Source organism: Mustela putorius, unplaced genomic scaffold (assembly GCF_011764305.1).
Source record: "Mustela putorius furo isolate JIRA1106 unplaced genomic scaffold, ASM1176430v1.1 tig00003863_pilon_pilon_pilon, whole genome shotgun sequence".
Taxonomy (NCBI): Eukaryota; Metazoa; Chordata; class Mammalia; order Carnivora; family Mustelidae; genus Mustela; species Mustela putorius.
Window position 1 is genome coordinate 9057791 of NW_025422015.1, and position 22800 is coordinate 9080590.

General features: G+C 36.2%; 1 protein-coding gene across 2 annotated transcripts in view; it reads right to left on the bottom strand.

Moving 5' to 3' along the window:
* Positions 1–22800, bottom strand: part of GRM1 (glutamate metabotropic receptor 1) — a 409697-nt gene that overhangs the window by 29798 nt on the left and 357099 nt on the right. For both annotated transcript variants that reach the window (XM_004752768.3, XM_004752770.2), the window contains exons 7-8: positions 20722–20848; positions 10337–11267 (exon numbers count right to left, since the gene is read on the bottom strand). In XM_004752768.3, the coding sequence (XP_004752825.1) occupies positions 10337–11267; positions 20722–20848 (1058 nt within the window). The remainder of the gene's footprint in view (positions 1–10336; positions 11268–20721; positions 20849–22800) is intronic.

A 22800-nucleotide genomic window follows, 5' to 3' on the forward strand; every position in this document is an offset into this window, starting at 1 on the left:
TATTTCTCTTTTTTAAAAGATCTTATTTATTTATTTGTCAGAGAGAGCACAAGCAGGGCAAGCAGCAGAGGGAGAGGGGGAAGCAGGCTCCCTGTCAAGCAAGGAGGCCGATGAGGGACTTTATTTATCCCAGGACCCTGGGATCATGACCTGAGCCGAAGGCAGATGCTTAACCAACTGAGCCACCCAGGCGTCCCAGGAAAATATTTCTTATTGATTTCTTTTACAGGGTTGATTTTCAACATGTTTAGCAGAAACACTAGGACTTGTCTTAATTTTATTAGCAGTGGACTCCTCATTTATATTGAAAAAAATTTGCATAGAAGGTATCCTTAAGGTGTCTTAAATTATAGGAGTTCTTGTTTACCCTTTTGAAACAAAATCAAATTATAGTCATATAATTTTCTTCTATTCTATAACCAATGTTAATAATAAGCAATGTTTTATTGTTGGCCTTTAATTTATATGTATTTTATTTTATTTTTATTTATTTATTTTTAAAGATTTTATTTATTTATTTGACACAGAGAGAGAGATCACAAGTAGGCAGAGAGGTAGGCAGAGAGAGGAAGGGAAGCAGGCTCCCCGCTGAGCAGAGAGCCTGATGCGGGACTCAATCCCAAGACCCTGAGATCATGACCTGAGCTGAAGGCAGAGGCTTTAACCCACTGAGCCACCCAGGCGCCCCCTTATACATATTTTAATTCATTCAGAAGACAATGTCCCAATGACCTATTTTCCTTTAACAAAATAAAACACCTTTCCCCCTCCTTTTTGATCATCTTTAGGCAACTGAGAAGCATCTTATAGTCAGGATTCTTTATAAAAGTAGTAAAGACAGGGTTTTTGTTGTTGTTGTTGTTGTTGTTTAATTTGTTTGTTTCTATAGTGCATACCTTTATAATAAATGCTGTGTCAGAGCTATAACATTTTCTTTCCCCTCCATTGGCATAGCTACTAGAATTTGGAATAATCACTTATGATTTATACAGATAGATGATTGTCCTTCACCTCCTTAAACTGAGGTAGACACATGAGACAGGCTTAGCCAGTCAGTATCTGTGTTATGTAGAGCAACATGGGTAGAGAGAATGAAAGCGGTCTCTTTGGGTAGCTGGATCTATAAATACTGCGTGTAAACTCAGGAGCATAGGGATGGTTGTCTTTGGATGGACTATGAGGGCCCATGACATGAAGAAGGCAGATTTATGAGGAGAAAATGAAGGAGGCAGGCAGGGAGGAGACAGGAGGTGACCCTGAGAGCTTTCTCCTCAGGAGCCCAAACCCCATGTGTCCCATAAGCATTCCAAATCTTGTTACCATGGGATACTTGAAAGTAGTCCTTATATTCTTTCTGTAAATAGTCCAACCCTTTCCACTCAGACTAGCTTAAGTTGGCTCCTATAATTTGTAGCCAGAGAGTTCTAATTAGGGAGCCTAAGGGTCTCTTCTCATGAGCTGAAGCTTACAAATCCACTGGTACTTTCTTCTTCTTATGTTCTTCATTCTGCAAGCTGTTAATATTTTTTGCTCTTGAACTAGCTTTACAAACACGTTGCTCACATGGCCTGCTTCCCTTTAGAGTAGGTAACACTTTACACTGAACACTAACAGATGGAATGCAAATGACCTCATCTTTCTTTAGCTATGGCCAAGTACGGACAGGTTGCCAAACCATGTCAAACAGGGTGTCCTTCCCCACACACATCTCATGCTAAGTCACACCTGCATGTGCCCACTTTCAGCAGATACATGCCCTTCCATTCTACATAGCATAGATGCCATGAACTAATGATAATGGTGATGCACACTGCCAGTTTTCAAAACTCTCTTTATAGGATAGTGTAATGCAGAGTTATGCTAGTATATAAATTCTCATACATCATCCCCTATTTTCAAAATTTCAGTGTCACTAGTAACAGCTATTGAGATTTGACTATGTGCTAGGCACTGAACAATGCTCTTTTGGTACATTTTCCCATTTATTTTATATGAATGGAAAATAAATTTGCTTAGGCAAACTTAAGTTGGTTTCTATAACTTGCAGCTTACAAGTTATAATTAGTGAATCTATAGGCTCTGTTCCCATGATCTGAGAATATCCATGGTCAGGTTCAGCCTGCAGGTCTCCAATGGGTCTTCCAATAGTTTCTTTAACAGGTGACTGTTACATAGAGTGGGGTAAATAACCTAATAAATTTCTGGCTCTAAATTTACCATTCACCTGAATCACCACATTATATCATTTCCTGTCCTTCCCACTCACTCAAATTTATTATAATGGTGTGTTATATCAATAAACTATGAACTTCTTGAGGGCAGTCTACATGTCTTATTCATTTTATTGAATACATGAATGAATAAATACATTATTGAGGTTGCAGGCATAAACAGCTATTAGAGTGATGGTTTTATCCAAACAAACATCCTCAATGATTTTAGTCTCAACTCTTTCTCTTATAAAAATGGCTTGAGCTTTTCAAGCCTTAGGTTCTTTGCACAATTGTGTTATACGGACCTCTCTTGGATATTCATATAGAATATTCTGAATTCAGGGGCCCTTCAGTGGCACAATCAGTTAAGTGTCCAGTTCTTCGTTTTGGCTCAGGTCATAGTCTCAGGGTCATGATCTCAGGATCATTAGATCAAACCCTGGGTTGGTCTCTCCATTTAGCACAGTCTGCTCAAGTTTCTCTTCCTCTCCCTCTGCCCCTCACTTCTCTTTTTCTCTATCTCTAAAATAAATAAATCTTTTTTTCTTAAAAAAAAAAAGAATATTCTTAATTCAGTTTGAAAACTATGTACTGTTAACATATGAGGATAAAATATTATATTTGGGAGCTTGAATGTGGATCAGTCATGTAAGTTTATTTGAATCTGAAAGAAATGTAAAAGGTGACCTATATTCAAAAGGAACTATGTTCTCTTTGAAGCTGCAACATAATCTGTACCTTATGGTTTCAGTGTAGAACTTGAAAACATAAAATACAAGTTTCAAAAGGAGCTACTTCTGTGTTATTTGCAAAATGAGTGTATTATTAAAAAGATTAAAAAAATAAGAAAATAGTGATGACTGCAAATTTGCAGCACCTGATGGGGGACAAGTTGTGTCCATCCCTCCTTTGTCCTGTTGTGCATCCTTTCCCCACACCTAAGCCCACGGCCTCTGCAGCTGGTCCCTCTCAGCAGCAACTTCTCCACATGTGACAGACATACCGACTTCTCTATTTTCATTCTAAATGATGGCTAATATGCTTCCGGTGGCACAATGTTCTATCTTTCAGGAAGTGAAAACATTTTGGCTTGGTTTTTTGGTGGGGGGCATTAAGTCTTTACCCTCAATAAAATGTCCTCATGCTGGCAGGCTCCAGCACTATGACTAGCTGTCAGGGAGAGATCCAAAGATTTCCAGCTCCTTTCAATCACAGCTGAATAAAGGTACCTGTGTTAGCCCCAGCTGAGTCTGTCTCTGGATCCACAACATCCTTCTTTCTTCTACAAACAACTGCTACTTATCAGCTACGGATCCTCTAGCTCCCCCACTCATTCCAGGAAAGCATGTGGCACTTTCCAGACTTTCTTTCATATGTCCCTTCTCAAATCCTACACTGTAAGTCCAGACGTCTGATAAAATCAGTAACAAGGGTTGTATTTTCTTACTTTCTTTTTTTTATTTTTGGATTTTAATTAAAATTCCTATAAATTTCCAGCCTGATTTTTTTATTTTTATTTTTATTTTTAATGTCAAGCAACACACGTGTAGTTAAGTGAGAACCATTATCAAACATAATCAGCATGTTCTTCAGAGTTGATGCTTCATTGGTCACAGAGTTGTCAATAGACGGCGAAAGACTGTATTGTAATGGCACAGGTCTGAGTCAGGTGGCTCAGCATAAACACATGCCTCTTTTCTTAGATACAAACAAGCTTAAATCTCTCCTCTCTTATATCACTCCTCTCTCCTTAAATACTATCTAGAATTTTAAGTTCCCTTAATGCCAAACTCAACTTATTCTAATAGAAATTCTATCCACATCACAACACTGAAGTCACTCAAGGATAACCATAGAGTCTCCATCCTTGGGGAACCAAGGATTCCAAGCTCGATCTTCTTGGAACAGTCTGTTATACACTGAATGGCTATTACATTCAGTGTATAACAGCCTGTTATACACTGAATGTAATAAATTAGGTATTTATATAAAAAATACCTAATTCCTAAATTGAGCTCTAACCCCCGGTGTAATGTTATTAGAATGTGGAGACTTTGGGAGGTAATTGGGTTTACAGGAGGTCCTCAGAGTGGGGCCTTCATCTGGGATTGGTGCTCTTACAAAAAGTGAGACCACATAGTTCTCTCTCCCTCCTCTTCCCCTCTCCCTCTCCCCATGCTTGCACAGACAAGAAGTTACACGAGCACACAGCTAGAAGGCAGCCATCTGCAACCCAAGATGAGAGATCTCACCAGAAACCAATCATGCTGGCATTCTGATCTGGGAATTCTGGACTCCAGAACTGTGAGAAAATAAATGTCTGTTGTTTAAGCATCCAGTCTGTGGGATTTTACTATGGCAACCCAAGCTAACTAAGACACAGTCTCCTCCTTGGTTTCCAGGATACTGCAGTCCTCTTGTTTCCCCCATTCTTTTTGATTCCCTTGTGTTTATTGCCTTTAGGTTTTCCTTATTTATATCTTATTTCTCAAGTGCAAGTGTTCCCTAATGTTCTTCCTCCTACTTTCTTCTTAAGTCATAACCACTCTTTTGGCCACTTTAAACATTCTAACAATTAAGCCTCAAATCTAGAGCTCTGGCTCAGACCTTTTCTTTTGAGCTCCTGACTTAAATCTCTAAATAACTTATGGCTGCCTCTATTTGGAATGCCTTTACTGCATCTTCAATTGATTAAGTCTGAAACCCAACTCATCCGCATCTCCCCAGTTCTACATCTGTATTCCACCTTCCTTCTAGCTGTATTTTTCCAGTCATACAGGGTCAAATCATGAGAGGTGTATTCTAGGTTTTATTTCTTCATTCCTCTCTGCAAACCAATAATCCAACTCTAATGTATCAAGCTCAGAAAAGTGTTTCATATTCATACCTGGGGTTGGACTTTTACTTCACTGCTCTATTTTAAAATTCTTAACCTGTCATTTGGGTTACTGTAACACTCTATTGATTAATCTTTCAGCAGTCAATCTCTTCCCATAAAGCTTACACATGACCATAAAAATCACAAAAATCCTTAATGTACCTTGCAGTTTATATAAAAAATACCTAAGTTCCTTCTTAAGACACTGATTATTATCAATTATTATCAATAATCTATCCTCTTTTTGTAGGACAAATTTGCCCACCACTATACTTCTCCATGTACTTCATTCATATCAGATTCCACAGTGTGGCCAGAAAATGCATTCACATTTCTAAAGCTTCATTACATGACATGCAAATGTTTTCTCCTGTTGAAAACAAGTTCAACGCCACTTTCATCAAGAAATTTTTTCCTGGGGTGCCTGGGTGGCTCAGTGGGTTAAAGCCTCTGCCTTCAGCTCGGGTCATGATCCCAGGGTCCTGGGATTGAGCCCCGCATCTCTGCAGAGCAGAGAGCCTGCTTCCTCCTCTCTCTCTCTTCCTGCCTCTCAGGCTACTTGTGATCTCTCTCTGTCAAATAAATAAATAAAATCTTAAAAAAAAAAAAAAGAAAAGAAATTTTGTCCTATCCTTCAGCAGGTACTGCTCCATTAGCTGGACCTAATCTCTTTCTTTCCTGACACCCACAATGTTATACTGTGGTATTATGGCACCTAACCCAGCATAGTTAGTTATATTTTTTGTTTCCCTTACCATATCACAAGACTGATGCAGTCTGTGCCTGCTTCTTATATCTTTTTTTTATCCTAAATATTACCTAGCACCACATCAAGTATGTATGTGCTTTTAAGTTTACTCTTGAAACAATGACTGATTGAATAAATGAATGAATAAACAATTCATCCTCCGTAAATATTACTCTCAAGTAGTAAAATTCTATGACAAGTACTTAGATAAAATCTTTTGATATTTACTCTAAAAGCAAGGGAATATTTACAATACTGTCACTTTTCTATAATACTTTTAAAGCCATTTATTGTATGATTACAGCAAAAATAATTTCAAAATGACAAATTTCTCATTTACAAGCTTATTAGAATAGTGACTGAGTTCTTTCTATGAAAGAAAACAAGTTATTTCTATTTGATTGTGATGTCTGTTGGCACCTTACCATATTTCCTTTCATAATCAAAGGAAGAAAGACAAATTAAAAGGCATACCCGGGGCATAATCATGAATGCTGCGGGCTTAGTGACCTCTACTTGTGGACAAAAGTGTTTCTAGCCGACCAAGAGAAAAATTTCCTCAGAGCATCATTCTATTCAGTATGTCACTTAGCTTTTGCACTCAGTAGAAACATACATTCAAATGCGTAAGAAACAATTGCAAGAGCATAATAATATTCTATTTATTTAGGAACCTATGCTTTTTTTAAAGGCTTTATTTATTTGAAAGAGAGAGAGTGCGAGCAGTGGTGGGGGTGGGGGAGTAAAGGAGGAGGGAGACGTAGGGGGAAAGAATCTCGGGCAGATTCCAGGTTGAGCATAGAGCACAGGAGCAGGGCTCGATCTCAGGATCCTGGGATGAATGAGCCGAGCCAAAACTCAGAGTTGGTGGCTTAACCTACTGAGCCACCCAGGTGCCCCTAGGGACCTAGATTTTAAAATTACTTTTTTGCATGAATCTAATGCCTTTTTGTGATTGTAATTGTTTTCAGTCCTGCATGCAAAAGGCCATGGGGTGAACTGTCACATTTCAGCTCCATGTACTGTTAGACTGGCACTCACTGAGGTTATTTACCCAGAAAATAGGAGTGTGTGTTTGACATTTAGTCATTAATATACCTATTTTTTTTAAAAAAGCATGTCATTTACATATTATTTTAACTTTTTGGTTGCATAGTGTTAACTCATTTTGCTTAAAGAGAAGTGATAAATAATTTGGATCTAAATAATTTAATTATGAATGCCTGAGAATTTCTATATTCCCTCTATTGCCAAGAAAAGAATTTTACCACTATCTTTATATAAGGTTAAGCTTAAATATTTTCCTATCAGAATACATTGAGTTACTTCAGCTAAAGAAATTAGAGCTGTCAAAGGCAATTATGCTATTCAATCAACCTTCTAGAGTAGGATTATGCTTAATTAGGCATCTAACTGTAAGTAACCCGAACACACAATTTATTGGTTAAACTCCTTTTAAATTACACTTCAGAAAATATAAAAGAAGTGTCCAGACCTTTGGTCGTATCACATGGTTAGTTGTGAATTAAATTTAAAAACTGCAGAAAACTTTTCAAAAACAGACCCACGACGTCATCCATCCCAAGTATCTCAGAAACAGCCTCTTATGAGGATGTAGTCGGACTTGCAACTCTTCACAATAATATTCAAACAGATCAGTTGGAAGCTCTTCATTACAGCAGCTGTTCTGTGTTTATAGCTACATATGCAGACTGCCGAACACCCTCAGTGCACCATAAACCTAGGAATTACACATCCAGAATGGTAATAAACTCATCGGGTGATATGCTCTCAAGAGTTTTCAGACCCTTTGCTACAGTTGGCAAAACTCTGCTAGATTTTAGTTGCTGTAGAAAAATATTAGATTGTTGTGGTTTTTGTAAATTTGGAGACAAACCAGAAGCACATAAGATAGCAAGAAAAAAGGTAAGGCACTGAGATTATTATTATTTTAAAATTATAGTCTCATAGAGAGTTAAAAGAGAAGCCACAGAAGAATGAATCAGAAAAATAAATAAATAAGTGGCTGTGTTCCATAGAGCTGTAGCCTCAAATACTCTGTGGGTCGGCTCAGCTGTGTGCTACATCCTGCAGAGGCTACAGATCATACTAAGAAACCTGCATACTATTAATTAGAAGTATACCATATTACTCTGAGAGTGTTGATAAATTATAGCTAACAGATAAGCAAGCTATTGGTTAAATAGCACCTCCTAGACAATCAATCTAATTTAGAACAAACTGATTTCTCTCTTAAAAGCAGGATCCCAAATAAAATGGATTTCTAACTTCATAATAGTGAAAGGTATAGTCTCGGGCTTATAAGGAAAGAAATTCCATTTACAAGAAGATGATCAGAATGTACAACAATGTCTGGCTGCAAGCGAGTTGCTAATAAGAACGGTTAAAGTCACATCAGCTTATCCCGGCAGCAAGCACGGTATACTATTCATCAGTCACTGCTCTAGGACAGGTGCTCATGGAGTTCTATGCACAAGTGTGCATAAAATCATTGGGAGAGCTTCCGTAGATGCATATCCCTGGGTACCAAGAAAGATACCATGATCACATAGGTATCTTCTTTCATCAAATGGTTGGAATAGCTTTCAGAAATAACAATGATCCAAAAAATCACATAAAAGTTTCTGAAGAACCATAATAAAGGCAGAAAAATCAGAAATTTTAATGGTAGGTGGTAGAATGGATCCCTCATGAAGCCATATGACATGGGACAAAGGAAATCTCTTAGTATCTACAAACAGTCCAGCTTAGAGTGTTCTCTTTCTCATTGTGTTTCTTCCCACTCCTTCCCTCTTAATGGAAATTGTTATGATGCCATTTTACATCTGGACTCTGTGGCTATGGTCTATTATTTTTTTCTCATTTCATGGCACTGTTCATTTGCCTTCATGCTTACTGTTGAGTCCCTGCCAGGGGGCTGCTCCTGATGGCATGCTGGCTAGCATGAAAAGCCTGGCAAGGGAAAAAATGACTATGTAACTTTTATTATCAGTGTTTTATTTAGGACTTAAAATGGATCTACCAATGAGTAAACATGCATTATGATCTTAATCCTTAACACTGAAAAATTACTATTTATTACCTGAAATAATAATAATTTCATAGATTAAAAAACACATTTTGGGGGTGCCTGGGTAGCTCAGTGGGTTAAGTCTCTGCCTTCAGCTCAGGTCATGATCTCAGGGTTCTGGGATCGAGCCCCGCATTGGGTTCTCTGCTCAGCGGGGAGCTTGCTTCCCCCTCTCTCTCTGCCTGCCTCTCTGTCTACTTGTGATCTCCCTCTCTGTCAAGTAAACAAATAAAAAAAAATCTTAAAAATAAAATATATATATATTTTTTCCCACAGACTCCTTCATCAGATCCTCAAACCAATGATATGGCAAGTAAAGATACAAAACACAGAGGTTTAAGGCATGTACATTTTTTGACATAAGGTAAGATGAGAAATTTCATGCCAATTAAGACCTAGGCAAATAATATCTAACTAAATAGAATTACATTCACAAGTCATAGAACTTCACAGTGACTGAGTTTCCTCACTTATAAAATGAAGGAAAAATAAGACCTATGCCCCTTGTCTTCCTGGCTTGTTCAGGTAGGTGAAAAAATATACAATAATCATATATGTTATTATTATTTGTATTAAAAGTCTTCACTTTTAAACGGTTGTTTCAGAAAAAAATTAACAGTGTTAATGGGGGAAATTGAGGACTTTTTGGATGGTTAAACTATCTTTAGAATTTCAAGTATCTGTGTCAGTTTGGAGCTCTTCAACCTTCTCTAGTTTCTTATTTCTTCTGGTGCTTTATAGCTCAGAAACAAACCATTCTGCTTGTGCCCTTGCAGTAGAGGCAGCACAACTCTTGTGTAGCATTATGGAACGTCTTTATCACGACACCCATTGATGCTCAGTAAGTAAGAGGGGCATGGAAGGATGCTGCTCAAGGGAACTTATTCCAGGGCAGACTCGTTGCTAGTTGCACTCAAATTATGAAATAGTCGGATTTCCCCAGGTGCTGAATTTCCTTCTCTCCATCCCAATGATTAGTGAATGATAAAAATAACTCAGAAACTTTATTCAATCATAGTCTAAACTAGAGATTAGAATTAGAGTTTGCATCTCAAGCCCAGACCTCAGAGAAGTGTTGATATTCCATAAAGGAGGGGACCCATGAGAAAGGAAAAATGTATTAGAAAAGAAGCTAAAGATTCTAGGTAAGAATAAGAATATGCTCAGCTGGTTGTCACTTCTACAACAACCCCAACAACAACCTTTATGCTCCTTGCTTTTGCAAGGGAATGAGAACAAAGAAGACCTTTAGTATTCCTACTGCCAGAGAATGTGAAATTTGGAAAAAAGGAGAAAAGAGTAAGAAAGGAAGTGAAAACTGTTGGGGAAATGGAAGAACATAGTTAGTCAAATAGAAGTAAAGAGAAAAGAGAGAGGGGGAGGTAAAGCTGGGTCAGATAACTCACTTGGCATTCCCTGCCCCTGGCTTCTTTCTTCGGAAAATGTTGAGGAAAGTGTTGGAGCGGCAGGGCAGCTTGCCATCGCCAACATGCATGCGGACTACGTCAGAGGTGGTGAAGGCACTGCGGACATTCCTCTCAGGCTTGGCAATAATGATGTACATCTTGGGAGTGAACATGCACCCCAGGGCCACTGTTACACTGAGGCTCACTGCAAAGCAGGTGGTAATGATCTTGTAGTTGCTCCCAAAGTAAATGGGCACAAAAGCCAGCCAGATGATGCAGGTGGTGTACATGGTGAAGGCAATATATTTGGCCTCATTGAAGTTGGCGGGCACATTGCGGGTCTTGAAGGCATAATAGGTACAGCTCATGATGAGGAGTCCATTGTAGCCCAGAGGGGCCACCACACCCAGGTTGCTGGTATTGCAGATAAGGTAGACTTCCTTGATACTTGGGTAGGACAGGATGGGCATGGGGGGCTCCATGATGATCAAGGTTACCACCAGCGTTAGCTGCACACTAATCAGGATTGAGGCGATGATCACCTGGGCCCAGGCACTCATGAACCTGGGCTTCCGGGTACAGATTTTCTTCTTGCTGCCAGCTAGGATACGTGCAATTCGGTTGGTTTTGGTCACTAAAGCAGAATAGCACATGGCAGAGGAGAGGCCAACCAGAAGGCGCTGGAGGTAGCAGGATGTGGTGGTAGGCTTGGCAATGAGGGTAAAAGGGCACACATAACCGAGGAAGATGCCAGCTAGAATAATGTAGCAGAGCTCCCGACTGGAGGATTTGACCACTGGTGTGTCCCGGTACAGCACAAAGATGAGAGTAACAAACAAGGTAACAAGTATGCCCAGGCAGGAAAAGGCAATGGCTATAATGGATTCTATGTTGCTCCACTCAAGATAGCGCACAGGAATAGGTTCACAGCCTGTAATGAGAAAAACAGTTTTAATTTTTTTTTTAACTTTTTCTTTTCAAGTAGGCTTCATACCCATCATGGAGCCAAATGGGGGCCTTGAACTCACAACCCTGAGATCAAGACCTGAGCTGAGATCAAGATTCAGATGCTTAATCAACTGGGTCACCCTGGAGCCCCAAGAAAAAAAGTTTTAAAATCCAAGATTTCTGCTGATCAGTAATAACACTGCTTACTAGTTACCAGAGGCATAGCTAGGTGTACATCTTCCGCATTTTGTGTTATTTTAATTATTTTTTGAAATGCCTCATTATTACGCTAATAAATGTATACCATTATCTTGTCAAGACAATTGTATTCCCAAACCAGATCTCATCACAAGACTAATGTGACACACTTGAGCCTACAAAAATAATCTTTTCTCCCAACACCAGCTTTATAAATGGGTGCCACTCTGTGGGTGGAACTTCGTTCTACACTTTCAAAAAAAGAGAAAAAGGAAACTAAACTGTTTCCTGGGAAGGTTAAATTAGTGATGATGTGACAGAATAAGTTAGTAAGAAATACACTAACAAAATTTTTATTTCCACATAGCTATTGTCCAGAGGTAAGTCTAACTCATAGACAAGTACTATTTTGGCCAACAGAGTGTTTTATACATATATTTTATATGAATTCTTTAGAAGAATCTGCATTTTCCCTATTTATTACATGTTACTTGCTTTGTCTCACCCCTTGAGTTATGTATGATCCATCTGTGGCATCTGGGGGCACTTGTGTTATCAGCTTCTACTAGATATACCAAGGAAGGATGAATGCCCCTGTCACCCATCTCTTAAAAGGAGAGATGTTCCTAAATAGTTGGCTCATCTTTTCCCTCAGAGAATAAAGACTGTTTTGTATTTTATGGAGAGAGAGAAATTTGTCCAGTCCTGGAGACAACCCCATCGGAGATACTTGTGTTTGGTCTGGGGCCAGTCTTTCCCAAATTGTGAGAATAAAAATATATCCCTAACTTTAATAAAAAGACTCATTGTTCTACAGCCATGGGAACAGAAACCATCAGAACCTTTTACTCCTGTTCAATCAACAAGAGCTCCCTTCAACGAACATGATTTCTATAAGCCAGTCAGTCAGTGTCAACCCTTTCTTCTGATAATCACCCAAGTAGGAACAGACTCAAGGCAATAAATGAGCTCCAGCCACTCACAAGCACACAGTCTTGACTGATCACAGTGGCCCCTTTCTCTTGTGTCAGAGGTTTATCTATTCAAAGTCTCAATCTTCCTGGGAGAACTTCTGCTTCCCCTAAAAAGTCACATTTTAATCCTAAATCTTCTCATTTCCTTGAAAAAGTTTAGAAAAGTGATTAGCTAGACACATAATTTAGAATAACAGGAACTATTACAGGGGGCTTTTGATAGAACATATTCAATGACTTAAAATATTTAAGAGATAAATGAGATGAAATATTGAATAGTCAATACGAAGCTTTTTTTAATTGGCATATTGGGCTTGCTAAATAAAATTCAAATTCCAATATAGTCTTTGTCAAGGCCTTTATATTCTGAAAGCTAGCCTTCTTTTCATTCTTTTTTTCTATGCAACTTTACCTGGTTTTGTAAATGAGCTAGTCTGTCCTTAGAGTTTTCATTAGAAAAGAATGCCACATTTTATATTTTTAGAACACAAGTTAGATCTGTGGAAGTTGAATTAAAACCCTGGTCTAGAGCCAAATTAAGAGCTATAATTAATAATTTTCCTAAACGTCAGAGATAAAAGCAAAATATTTTCTGTAGAATTCAGGATTTTTATTAGACACTTATAGTCCTATACTACAGATATGCACCAATTAATTTAATTGTTAGCTTCATGGAATAAAAGCAGCAGATTAGAAAAGAGAAGATTTAAATAACCTAGTGGTGTAAAGTGTAAAAAACACAAAATGCATTACATAAGACAATTTTGAAAGCTTTTCTTTAAACAAAGATGCAAAATTATAAACTAAATAAAGATAAAACATAGACTTTATGACATCTTCAAATAATTCTGAGGTAGACTCAACACCTGACAAGAAAAACTATACCTTCTCTTTCTGTAAGTGGGCTCAGACTTGAATTAGGGGAACCAAAGAGAAGAAAATGTTAAAATGTAAAATTACTGACTTAGAAAATATCCAATATGTGACTAGATGTTTCTGGAGAGACTTAAAAAGTAAATATGCTAGAAATCAGTATTATTGTGGATCTTTAGGTTAAACAACTAAAGGGGCCTCTATTCTCTATGACCTGGGAACCTGTACAAAAGGAAACCTATAGATACTAAACAGAAGTGTCATTTAAAGAACCAATGTCCCACATTAGCTAAAATTCCAGACTACTACTTGAAATCTGTCCAGTGACTTAACTCCACAGCAAAGGCTGTTGTTACCCAAGAACTCCTTGTTCTTCCCCTGAAATCCCAAGGGAGGCAATACCTCTTTTTTGTTGATATAAGTGTCTTAATGTCTACCAATAATCTCATTATTAATAGAACATCAGATAATTGGCTTAATAAAACCGAAGAAATGATGAAAATCGTTAACAATCTTATGCCCCAACCCAAAACTTGTACTTTGAGATTATTATTAGAAGGATACATTATTCTCTGTGACACAAGACCCACAATTTTAATAGGTAGGATTAACTTCTAGACAAAATGTACTATGGTTCCCTACAGATGATCAAATTATAGCTGTTCTAGTCATGAAAATATCTATACTATGTATAATTTTAAAAAATTAAGGAATACTGTTAGCCCCAGAATCCCTATGGACAAAAGACTTCACAGAAATAGGAAGATGGATTGGAACGGAGCAGATAAACATATAGATTATCACATGTACCTAGATTATCGTAAATCATTTTTTGTGTGTAAAAATGAAAATGATACACCATAATCTAGATGTATTAATTCAACAACATAGACCATATCAAAGAGCCACTGCTCATTGTGGTAGGTTCACAGTAAAAAAAGGGTACTGTAAAAGTTATAGATACTATAAAATACTTAGAAATACAATGGAAATATTTTAGAGATTATCATGCTAAGCAGAGTGCTCTGACTAAAAACCCTGATAAAGCATCTCATATAAAACAAATAATTTATGATAGTAACAAATCCATGAAGAAGTTCCAGTATTCAATTATAGATACATAAAATGTGACCAGAAAAGAAGTTCTTAAAAGAAATTCCAAATATTTCATGATTGTGTTCTAAGATTCATGAAGATAATATCTGACAAAACCATAATGGCCATCTGACAGTGCCAAAAAAAAAAAAAAAATCTACCAGGGATTGGATAAAATCCTGATGGAACAAATGAAAAAATTCATTTCAAGTAGGGACAAACTGGCCACAAAATTAAACACTATTGGGGAAACATTTCCAGGACAGCAGATGTGGCCAGTTCATGCTTCATTTGTAATTAAATCAATTAGGACAAATTGTAAAGGTGGAGGCATTAACTGAAACAATTGCAAAAGAACCTTTGAGTTACTCCAGAGTGGCTGTATACCGTTTTCTCCCTCTATGGTTTATGAATATGTGTTAGTCTAAACAGTGTGTTTATTTTGCAGATGGGTTGAAGCATTCTGTTGAAAAGCCACTATACTTACAAAGGCTAAAATATGATTAGATTTTGTGATCTTAGCACATTCCAATTGGTCAATCTAGTGATATGGGAACATTTTCAGAAGAACATTTATTCATGAATTTAAATTACACAAGCCTGTCTTCATTCCCAACCCTCTGGACAAATTAAAAGAAACCTTAATATTGTTGCAGGTTACTCCCCTTAGTGATTTTAAAGTGAGGTTCTGCTGAGATCTTCCAGAAGCTGAAGCCCTCGTGGAATTTGACTGTTAACTGAAGTTTATAACAAGCTGATGATTAAACAATGGTCTGTGCAAGATCATCTGAAGAAGATTCTTACATATATCATACTTCCCTTTGTATGCTTTCTTATTCATTCTTCTTTACTGATTTAAAACTACATAAATTTGAGTTTGTCTTTAGTGTTCACCTTACTAGGAATAAATATTTGCCTAAATCTGTTTTACTAGGCAATCAACTCAATAATTCAACTATATCAAGCTATTGTTAGATATATCGTACTAACTTCCAATAATGATACTTTTTGTATATGTAAAGATTCCACAACTTCAGATATTTAAAAGGACTCAGAAGATTCATAGAACATACTCATGTAATGTTTTTTACTTAAAGGCAAAACATTTAATATAGTAAGAGGAAGTGCAGGTAATCACCAAGGGCCAAAGGGATATCCCAGTGCAAGTGCCCTAAGATCCTTACTCTCAAAGGGCACACTTCATCTTTGAATTGAGAGCTTAAGATGAAAGTTCCCAGTGAACTCTTTTTATGACCTTCATGCTATATGGCCAAGTCAGCCTATCTCTAATCGCCAGTTGAAATCCATCAGTAAACAAACTGGTTTTGGTTGTCACCAGTGGAATTTCAAACTCTCAACTGCATATTATGAATATCAGTCTCCTTAATGTAGCCAAGAGTTAAAGACAGGTAGGTACTCAGGCATCTCAACAGATAATCAGAGTTGTCCAAGCCTAGCTATAAATCAAGCCTATTCTACACAGTGTACTATATGCAAAGGAAGAAAAATATGCTTGAGTTAGAAGGAGATATAAGTATCCTGTGCTGCAACAGTAGCATTATGTCAACAACACCTCAAAACAATATACTTACAACTCTACTGTGATTGCTTTATTTCTTGTGAAGATCCTAGATTCTTTCCCTACAGGGAAGCCAGGGTTTTCAATGATAATCCAGGAATACTCAAAACAATAAATCGAAGATAGGGACTGATCACTTATATTTTAAACAAGCTTTGTTTTCTCCTTCTTTTTCTTATTTCCTTTCCTTCTTTTTTTTTTAAGACATTCTAAATTTTAGATGCATTAGCTTTGATTCCTTGAGAGAATTAGCTGTAATATCCATATTGTCCATATATGTAATATAATATGTAATGTACTTTTTTGTTCTGTTTTGAGGTTTAAAGAGTAGTTCAACTGGAAGGAGTTACCTTCAACCAGTGGTGAAGACTGTCCTGGCCCTACCTGACCCCCAGCACCCAAAACTAAAAGCCTTTATGTGAGTTTTACATACTATATATAAAGCCTCTAAAACTTAGGGACCTGGCAGTATCTGTGGTTATAGTTTTCCCAGAGAATCCAGACCTATCAGACAAGTTCATTTCCCAAGAATCCAGAGCTATCAGACTACAAATTCCTGAGCAAAATCCAAGACAAGTGGTAATAACTCTGATCTGAGGAATAGGAAATTAGTCCTAATTTTTAAACATATATTGGTTCACTTGTAAGATCCAAATGCATTGGAGGAAGCTAATTTTAATACTGGATTTCTTCCCAATTAGGTTAAGACATATTTAATATGAATCAAAGAAATAAAGTCCACAGGTCTTCGGACATTTAATAGCAGTTACAATAATACTTCATAATTAATAAAGCATCATCAAAATGCTTTCTTTAGTGTTATTACATTAATATCAATTACGTACAAGGAGAAATTCTGTTTCATGGTCAGTGCTCAACTTAAATGTCACCTTCTCTATGAAGGCTCCTCTCTTCTTTGCAGGGAGAAATAATTGTTTTTTTCTCAGTTGTTCATATGACATTTTGTACACACTCCTGTTGTAGGACTTAAATTGTCTAGTTTCATAGGTAGCTCCTTCCCAGGATATAAACTTTATTTCATTCACGTGTATGTTTCCAGTTTCTCCAAAAAATGCTTGGTACAAAGTAGGTGGTAGTGTATAATATGAAATTTAAGTAAGTAAGTAGATAGTGTAAGAAGTCATAGCAACTGTTGGGATAGAGAAAAATAGTAAAAATTAATTTCTATTACTTAATATTTTAATGATAAAATTTAATGTAGTTTGGTTTTCTGAGGAACCTTCTTACCCTATTCGATTTTTAAAAAGAAATAAGTAGCATCGGATTACATATAATTGGTTCATGAATTGTTAAACTACTGTCAAATTTTATACCATGACAGAAGAAATCCCTGTTTATGCATCATAAGAAATAAAGTGTGAAATTTAAATGCTGAATTAAAATGTACATTTTCCTAAGAAGAAAATGTGAGAAACTTATTAACAGCTTCAGAAAGTGCATCCTCTAAGTAATGTATCATTTTTTTCTTTATAGCCAACAAACAATATATTCTAATGAAAACAATAACACATTTATAAACAGGTATTTATTCATTAATATTAGAGCTTTTGGAGCATGTGTGGAAAGTAACTATCTCATAAAATAATTTTATGCCTATTAACAACCTTTACATTCAGTAAAAAAACACCATTTCCTAAAGAAGAACGATTTCTCATTTTAACTAAAATTCAGTCCAAAAAAAAAGAGAAATCCACCTTGTGAAAACAAAACACCTACTTAAAGGCTATGCATTACTCCTCCGAGTATTTCTACTGGTTTTTGGTATTCTCTGCTTGTGGGTTTTCTCTTTTCACAACTACTGCTACCATGGCAACCACCAAAACCACATTGCCATGTAGTGCACACTTGCTCTGAGCCTGACATGGCACCGAATGAGTGGCAAATGAGACCACACTGTCCATTCATGTGTAAGACTGAAAGGAATCCAGAAATGATAGGTGTCATTAAAACTAAGTATAAGCTAAATCAGAGATTTGTACTCTGAAAGACCCTAAACATAAATTGGCACAATAATTAAATATATGCTCCAAAAGTAGCCACTTGCCTATTTTGCTATTAGAAAAGGGTTGTCTGAATAAAAAATCAGAAATGATTTAAAAAAAAAAAAAAGGCTGTCTGAGTTGTTGCTTGGTTCAACTCATTTGATGCTAAGGTGACTTTTATGCATGAGATGGATGATAGACTGAATATTTTAGAAAATAATCACATTAAATATCTAAGTATAGTGAAGGAAGGTTTTTTTTTTATGCTTTATTAACTGAAAGAGCCTTAAATCAATCAATGGTGATCCTCATTTGTTAGTGGGCAAAAAATATACCTACAATGGGAGATCTCTAGGGAATAAAATATATGACTTTGAGTTCATTATTGTAACATATTGGATCTTTAAAAAAAAACCTTTTTTTGTTTTTAGTTTACTGTCTTAAAATAGGACAGAAGTTCTTTACCAGGTATGAGATAAGCTCCAATCAAAGTAAAAAAAAGGAGCCTTAGGAAAAATTTGGGGAAGCCCCAAAAAAATGTAGACAAAAGAAAAATTCTTACACCTCAAAGCCAGGACTTCTGATTTCTAAAATCAACCTGAGAAAGGCTAGCTTTCTTTGTCTTTGAGCCTCTTCCCAGGCAGCTGTAGTCTCAGTCAAATAACAGAGAGGACTGACTAGTAAGTCAACCCTCTATTTGATATAAAAAGGCCCAGCTGGAAGCACACACTATGAAAGAGGATAAAGATGTGAACAGAGACACAGCATGAGTGGGAGAGAGGTCTTGTTGTCCAAAAGTGGCTGAAAAAGCTTTTCCAAGCCAGTCTATTGCATGCAACAAGGATATAAGTTAGACCTAGGGATAAAAATCCTGAGTTCTCACAGTGGCTTCTCTATTAACCAAATCCATTGACCTGGATGAACTTAGGAAAGTCCCTTCTTCTTTCTACTTCTCTCAATAGAACTTTTATTAGACAGCTATTGTGTTCAAGGCACTAGACTATGAGCCAGAGAATAATGTTTCTCATAGGATGAGACAGAACCAGGTGCCTCAGAATTTGCAGGGTCCCTTCTCAGAACTGGTGAACAGGATTCTCTGCAAATGGGTAATATCTGGGTAACTTTTAGGCATATTAAAGTTGAAAATCAGTTTTCCATGACAGAATAAAAATATGATTGAGATACAGCTTTTATCTTCAAATATATTCTAATCTAACTTCCTTTTCTTTAAAAAAAAAAAAAAGGCCTTTGTACTGAATAATTTCTAAAAGCTTTCTGACCCTCATTTTAGATTAACTTTTTCCAACAAAGAAACAAAGATTACCATTTTACAAGGTACTCTCACTGAATAAGTCAAATTTTCATTATGTGACCTGGTTCTACTTACCCAGTCATTTTTGATGTGTTCTGAATAAGTCATACAATTTCTTAGTTGCTATTCTTATTTGGGAACAGATGAAAAAGTAAAAAACAATAAGAAATGTTACCCTTTGTAATGATTTTCAATAATACCCAGGGAGGCAATGAACTGGGCTCTGCTTCTAACTATTTGCATGACCTTGGGCACACAAGTACACCTCTTTGGGCCTCAACTTCCCCTTTCTGAAAGGAGGAATGAGATTACTCACATGACAAAATGTATTCAGATGACAGTTTCCATGGCTCTATTACTCTTAAAATTTGTGAAAAGTATTTGTGAAACATCTCTCATGTGTGTGGAAAACAAAATTCACATATTTGAACATTGCTCTTATGAAATTTACAAACTCATATAATCTATCCATATGATACCCATTGATTTTACTAATAAACCATCTCTCGCATTCATATATTCCTCTATTCCTGCTGCTGCTGCCCTCATGCATGCCCTTGGAAATTACTCATTTGAACCAATGCAACAGTTTCTAGCTTCTGTTTTTCATCCAATCTCACTATACTCCTCAGACTGCTAGTCTGAGCTAGTAGAAGCATCTTTCTGAGACACAAATACCAAGGTGCTATTTGCCTATTTAAATTTTTCAGTGGTTCTCCTGCGCTTAAAACCACAGTCCAAATTCTTAGGAAAAGGTCAGGAAGAATCTTGTATCATCCACCACCAGTCTCATTTCTGCCCTTTGCTAGGTCCTTATGTCTACTAACCAACCCCACACACTTATTTTGTGGTTTCCCCCAAATGTGTTATAGGCTTTCATTTTCTCGTCTTCTAGTTTTTCTCTGGAATTTCTTTCATCTCCTTATCTTCCTAACGAACTTTATGCACTATAAATATCTCTTCTATATTAATAACAATTTTATATTATTTTTACATGTTTCTTCCCTGATAAGTTTTAAGCAAAATAAAGTAATAAAGCAAGATACATTTAAAGCAAAAAAAGTACTGCCTCACACATGTTCGAGAAATGTTTGCAAACATAAATGCAGGTAACTAGAAATATCTTCAAATAAAATTTTTAAAAAGAAAAACAGAAAACAATTGGCATACCAGAATACCCATTTAATACACTTTTATTTAGATTTTAAAAATGAGCTTGCTTTTCAATATGGATGATTGAAAACTTATAAAGGTTTCTATGTGCTCTTTGACATAAGCATTAAAAAGTGCACATGTTATTTAAACATCAAAAAGGACAAGAGTTGCTCATTCATATTTTAAACAATGGGCATATTAAGAAGGTCCACAATCAGGCACAAGATCTAAAGTAGGGCACTTCTTACCTGTTAGATCTGCACTGGGCCACCACCCTAAGTCACAGGCTTTACAGGTGAACTCATCTTGCACGTATTCATTCTCTTTGCAGGCTGTGCAAATCCAGCAGCAACTCACTTCTCCTTTCCGTATGACCTGTAACACAGGGATAGTCCATATGCCTTAAAGAGGGTTTCCCCCAGAAAGCCTTCTATATCAATATGGACTTGTTTTTATACTATAATTAAAAAAAAAGAGTAATTCTTCAAAAAAGGAACCTTAAGTACATGCATTTAAATATACCTGATTATCTTAAGAGTTCAGATGTGAATTTCAGGTCATTTTATACTGGGTTTGGAGGCTTTTCAAAAATAATATATTTCATAAAGAGAATTGATGACATTATCTCTTTCAGAGTTAAAAAATGAAACATTTGAATTTTATTATTTATATTCATTTGTATTATCCTCAGAAAAATAAAAATAAATTTTTCTTCTCTGAAAGAGCAATGTTTAACCACAGAAGTTCTTATATATTATTTTCTTATTAATGCACAAAAATCTGAGGAATTATGGAATTTTATAATTATGAAAGTCTCAGTAACTTTATATACATAAAAACAGAATGATTGCTAAGAAAACCAATCCTGTTATTGGCCTGTGACTTGCTCTAGTGTACTTAAAAGATTACATAAATTATTGGAAGAAAAATTACTAGTCCAAAATTACTGAAGAATCGTTTATTATTGAAGTGTAGTAGTTTAAACTTTCTCCAATTTTCAATCTGTTTGGTAATCAAATTTCACTTGACATGATACCAAAAAAAGTCAAATCACACTGCATTTAAAGGGATTTTCTTGTAAGCACATATTTAGATCTTGCTTTCATCTGCAGTCTGAGAACTTCTGCTTTTTATTAAAATATTTCATACATTTACATTTAGTATTATCATTGGTGTGGTTGGAAATGAAGATTCAGACCAGATGCTGGACATCATGTACATAAGGTATAGTGTGCTGGATGTTTTTCCTTGAAGAAGTACTGGTCTTTGTTCTGGCAGGCAGCTAAACTGCTTGTGACTCAGAGCATTGTTTTTAAACTTTTAGAAGTCTAGAAGAGTCTCTACTCTAGGAATAATTAAGCCTCATTATTAAGGTGTGACTCCCTGGGGTTTCTACTTAATCCCTTGTGAATTCAACAAGGTATCTCCACTCTGGTTTGTGGAAAATAAGACAATTCCTGGATCTGTGTATGCTCAGGGATTCCAGCTTCCTAGTAACTCTTTCTCACTTGAATTTTTGAATTTTGTCCTACTCGTGCACACAGGTGCAGACCTGTGTTCAGCCAAATGTTTAAGAGAACCTGTATGTTAACTTCTAGGACATTTTCAGAATAGTTCTATCCCTTATACCACACTACAAATTCTCACTGCCTTGGCCTTCCTAAACTTTGATTTCTGTCTTCTTTAATTATCAAGATCTCCAAGCTCTCTGCTCTCTTTTACTGAACAACAAGGAAATTGCCTCCAGGCAGAAAGCCTGAGTGATTTTAGGGTTCACCTTGTTTATTGGCCTTCACTTCCCTGGAATCAAGGTCATGCACCATTTTCCAACATCTGAACAGTTATTTCATATATTATGTCAAGTTTTCTAGTTGTTTACACCAAAATGCAGTCTGGGCTCTGTTACTCTTTCAGGGATAGAAGCACAAGTTTTCCCTAATACATATGAAAAAATTAGAAATCAAACTGTAAATATTGCTAGACCTTAAAATCATACAAACTCTAGTCTTTGTGAAAATAAAACCATATTCTCACAGAGCAGGTCAAAATTTATCCCACTATCTTAGAATTACATAAATAAAAATGACAGTATATTTTCAGAAAATGTGAGTTTTTCTTTTTTTCTTCTACTTTCAGAAAACTTTAGAAAGTAGAATCAAATTAAGTCTTAAAAAAAAAAAAAAAGACTCCCCACAACCTCAAAATAAGTGTGGGAAATTTACATTCCAAATAATAATTTTTTAAGTGAGATGAGAAAAATTGAGTAAATGAATACCGCTTTATTTTAATTGGCATAAAAGTACAGTAAAAGCCATCACAAAATACTG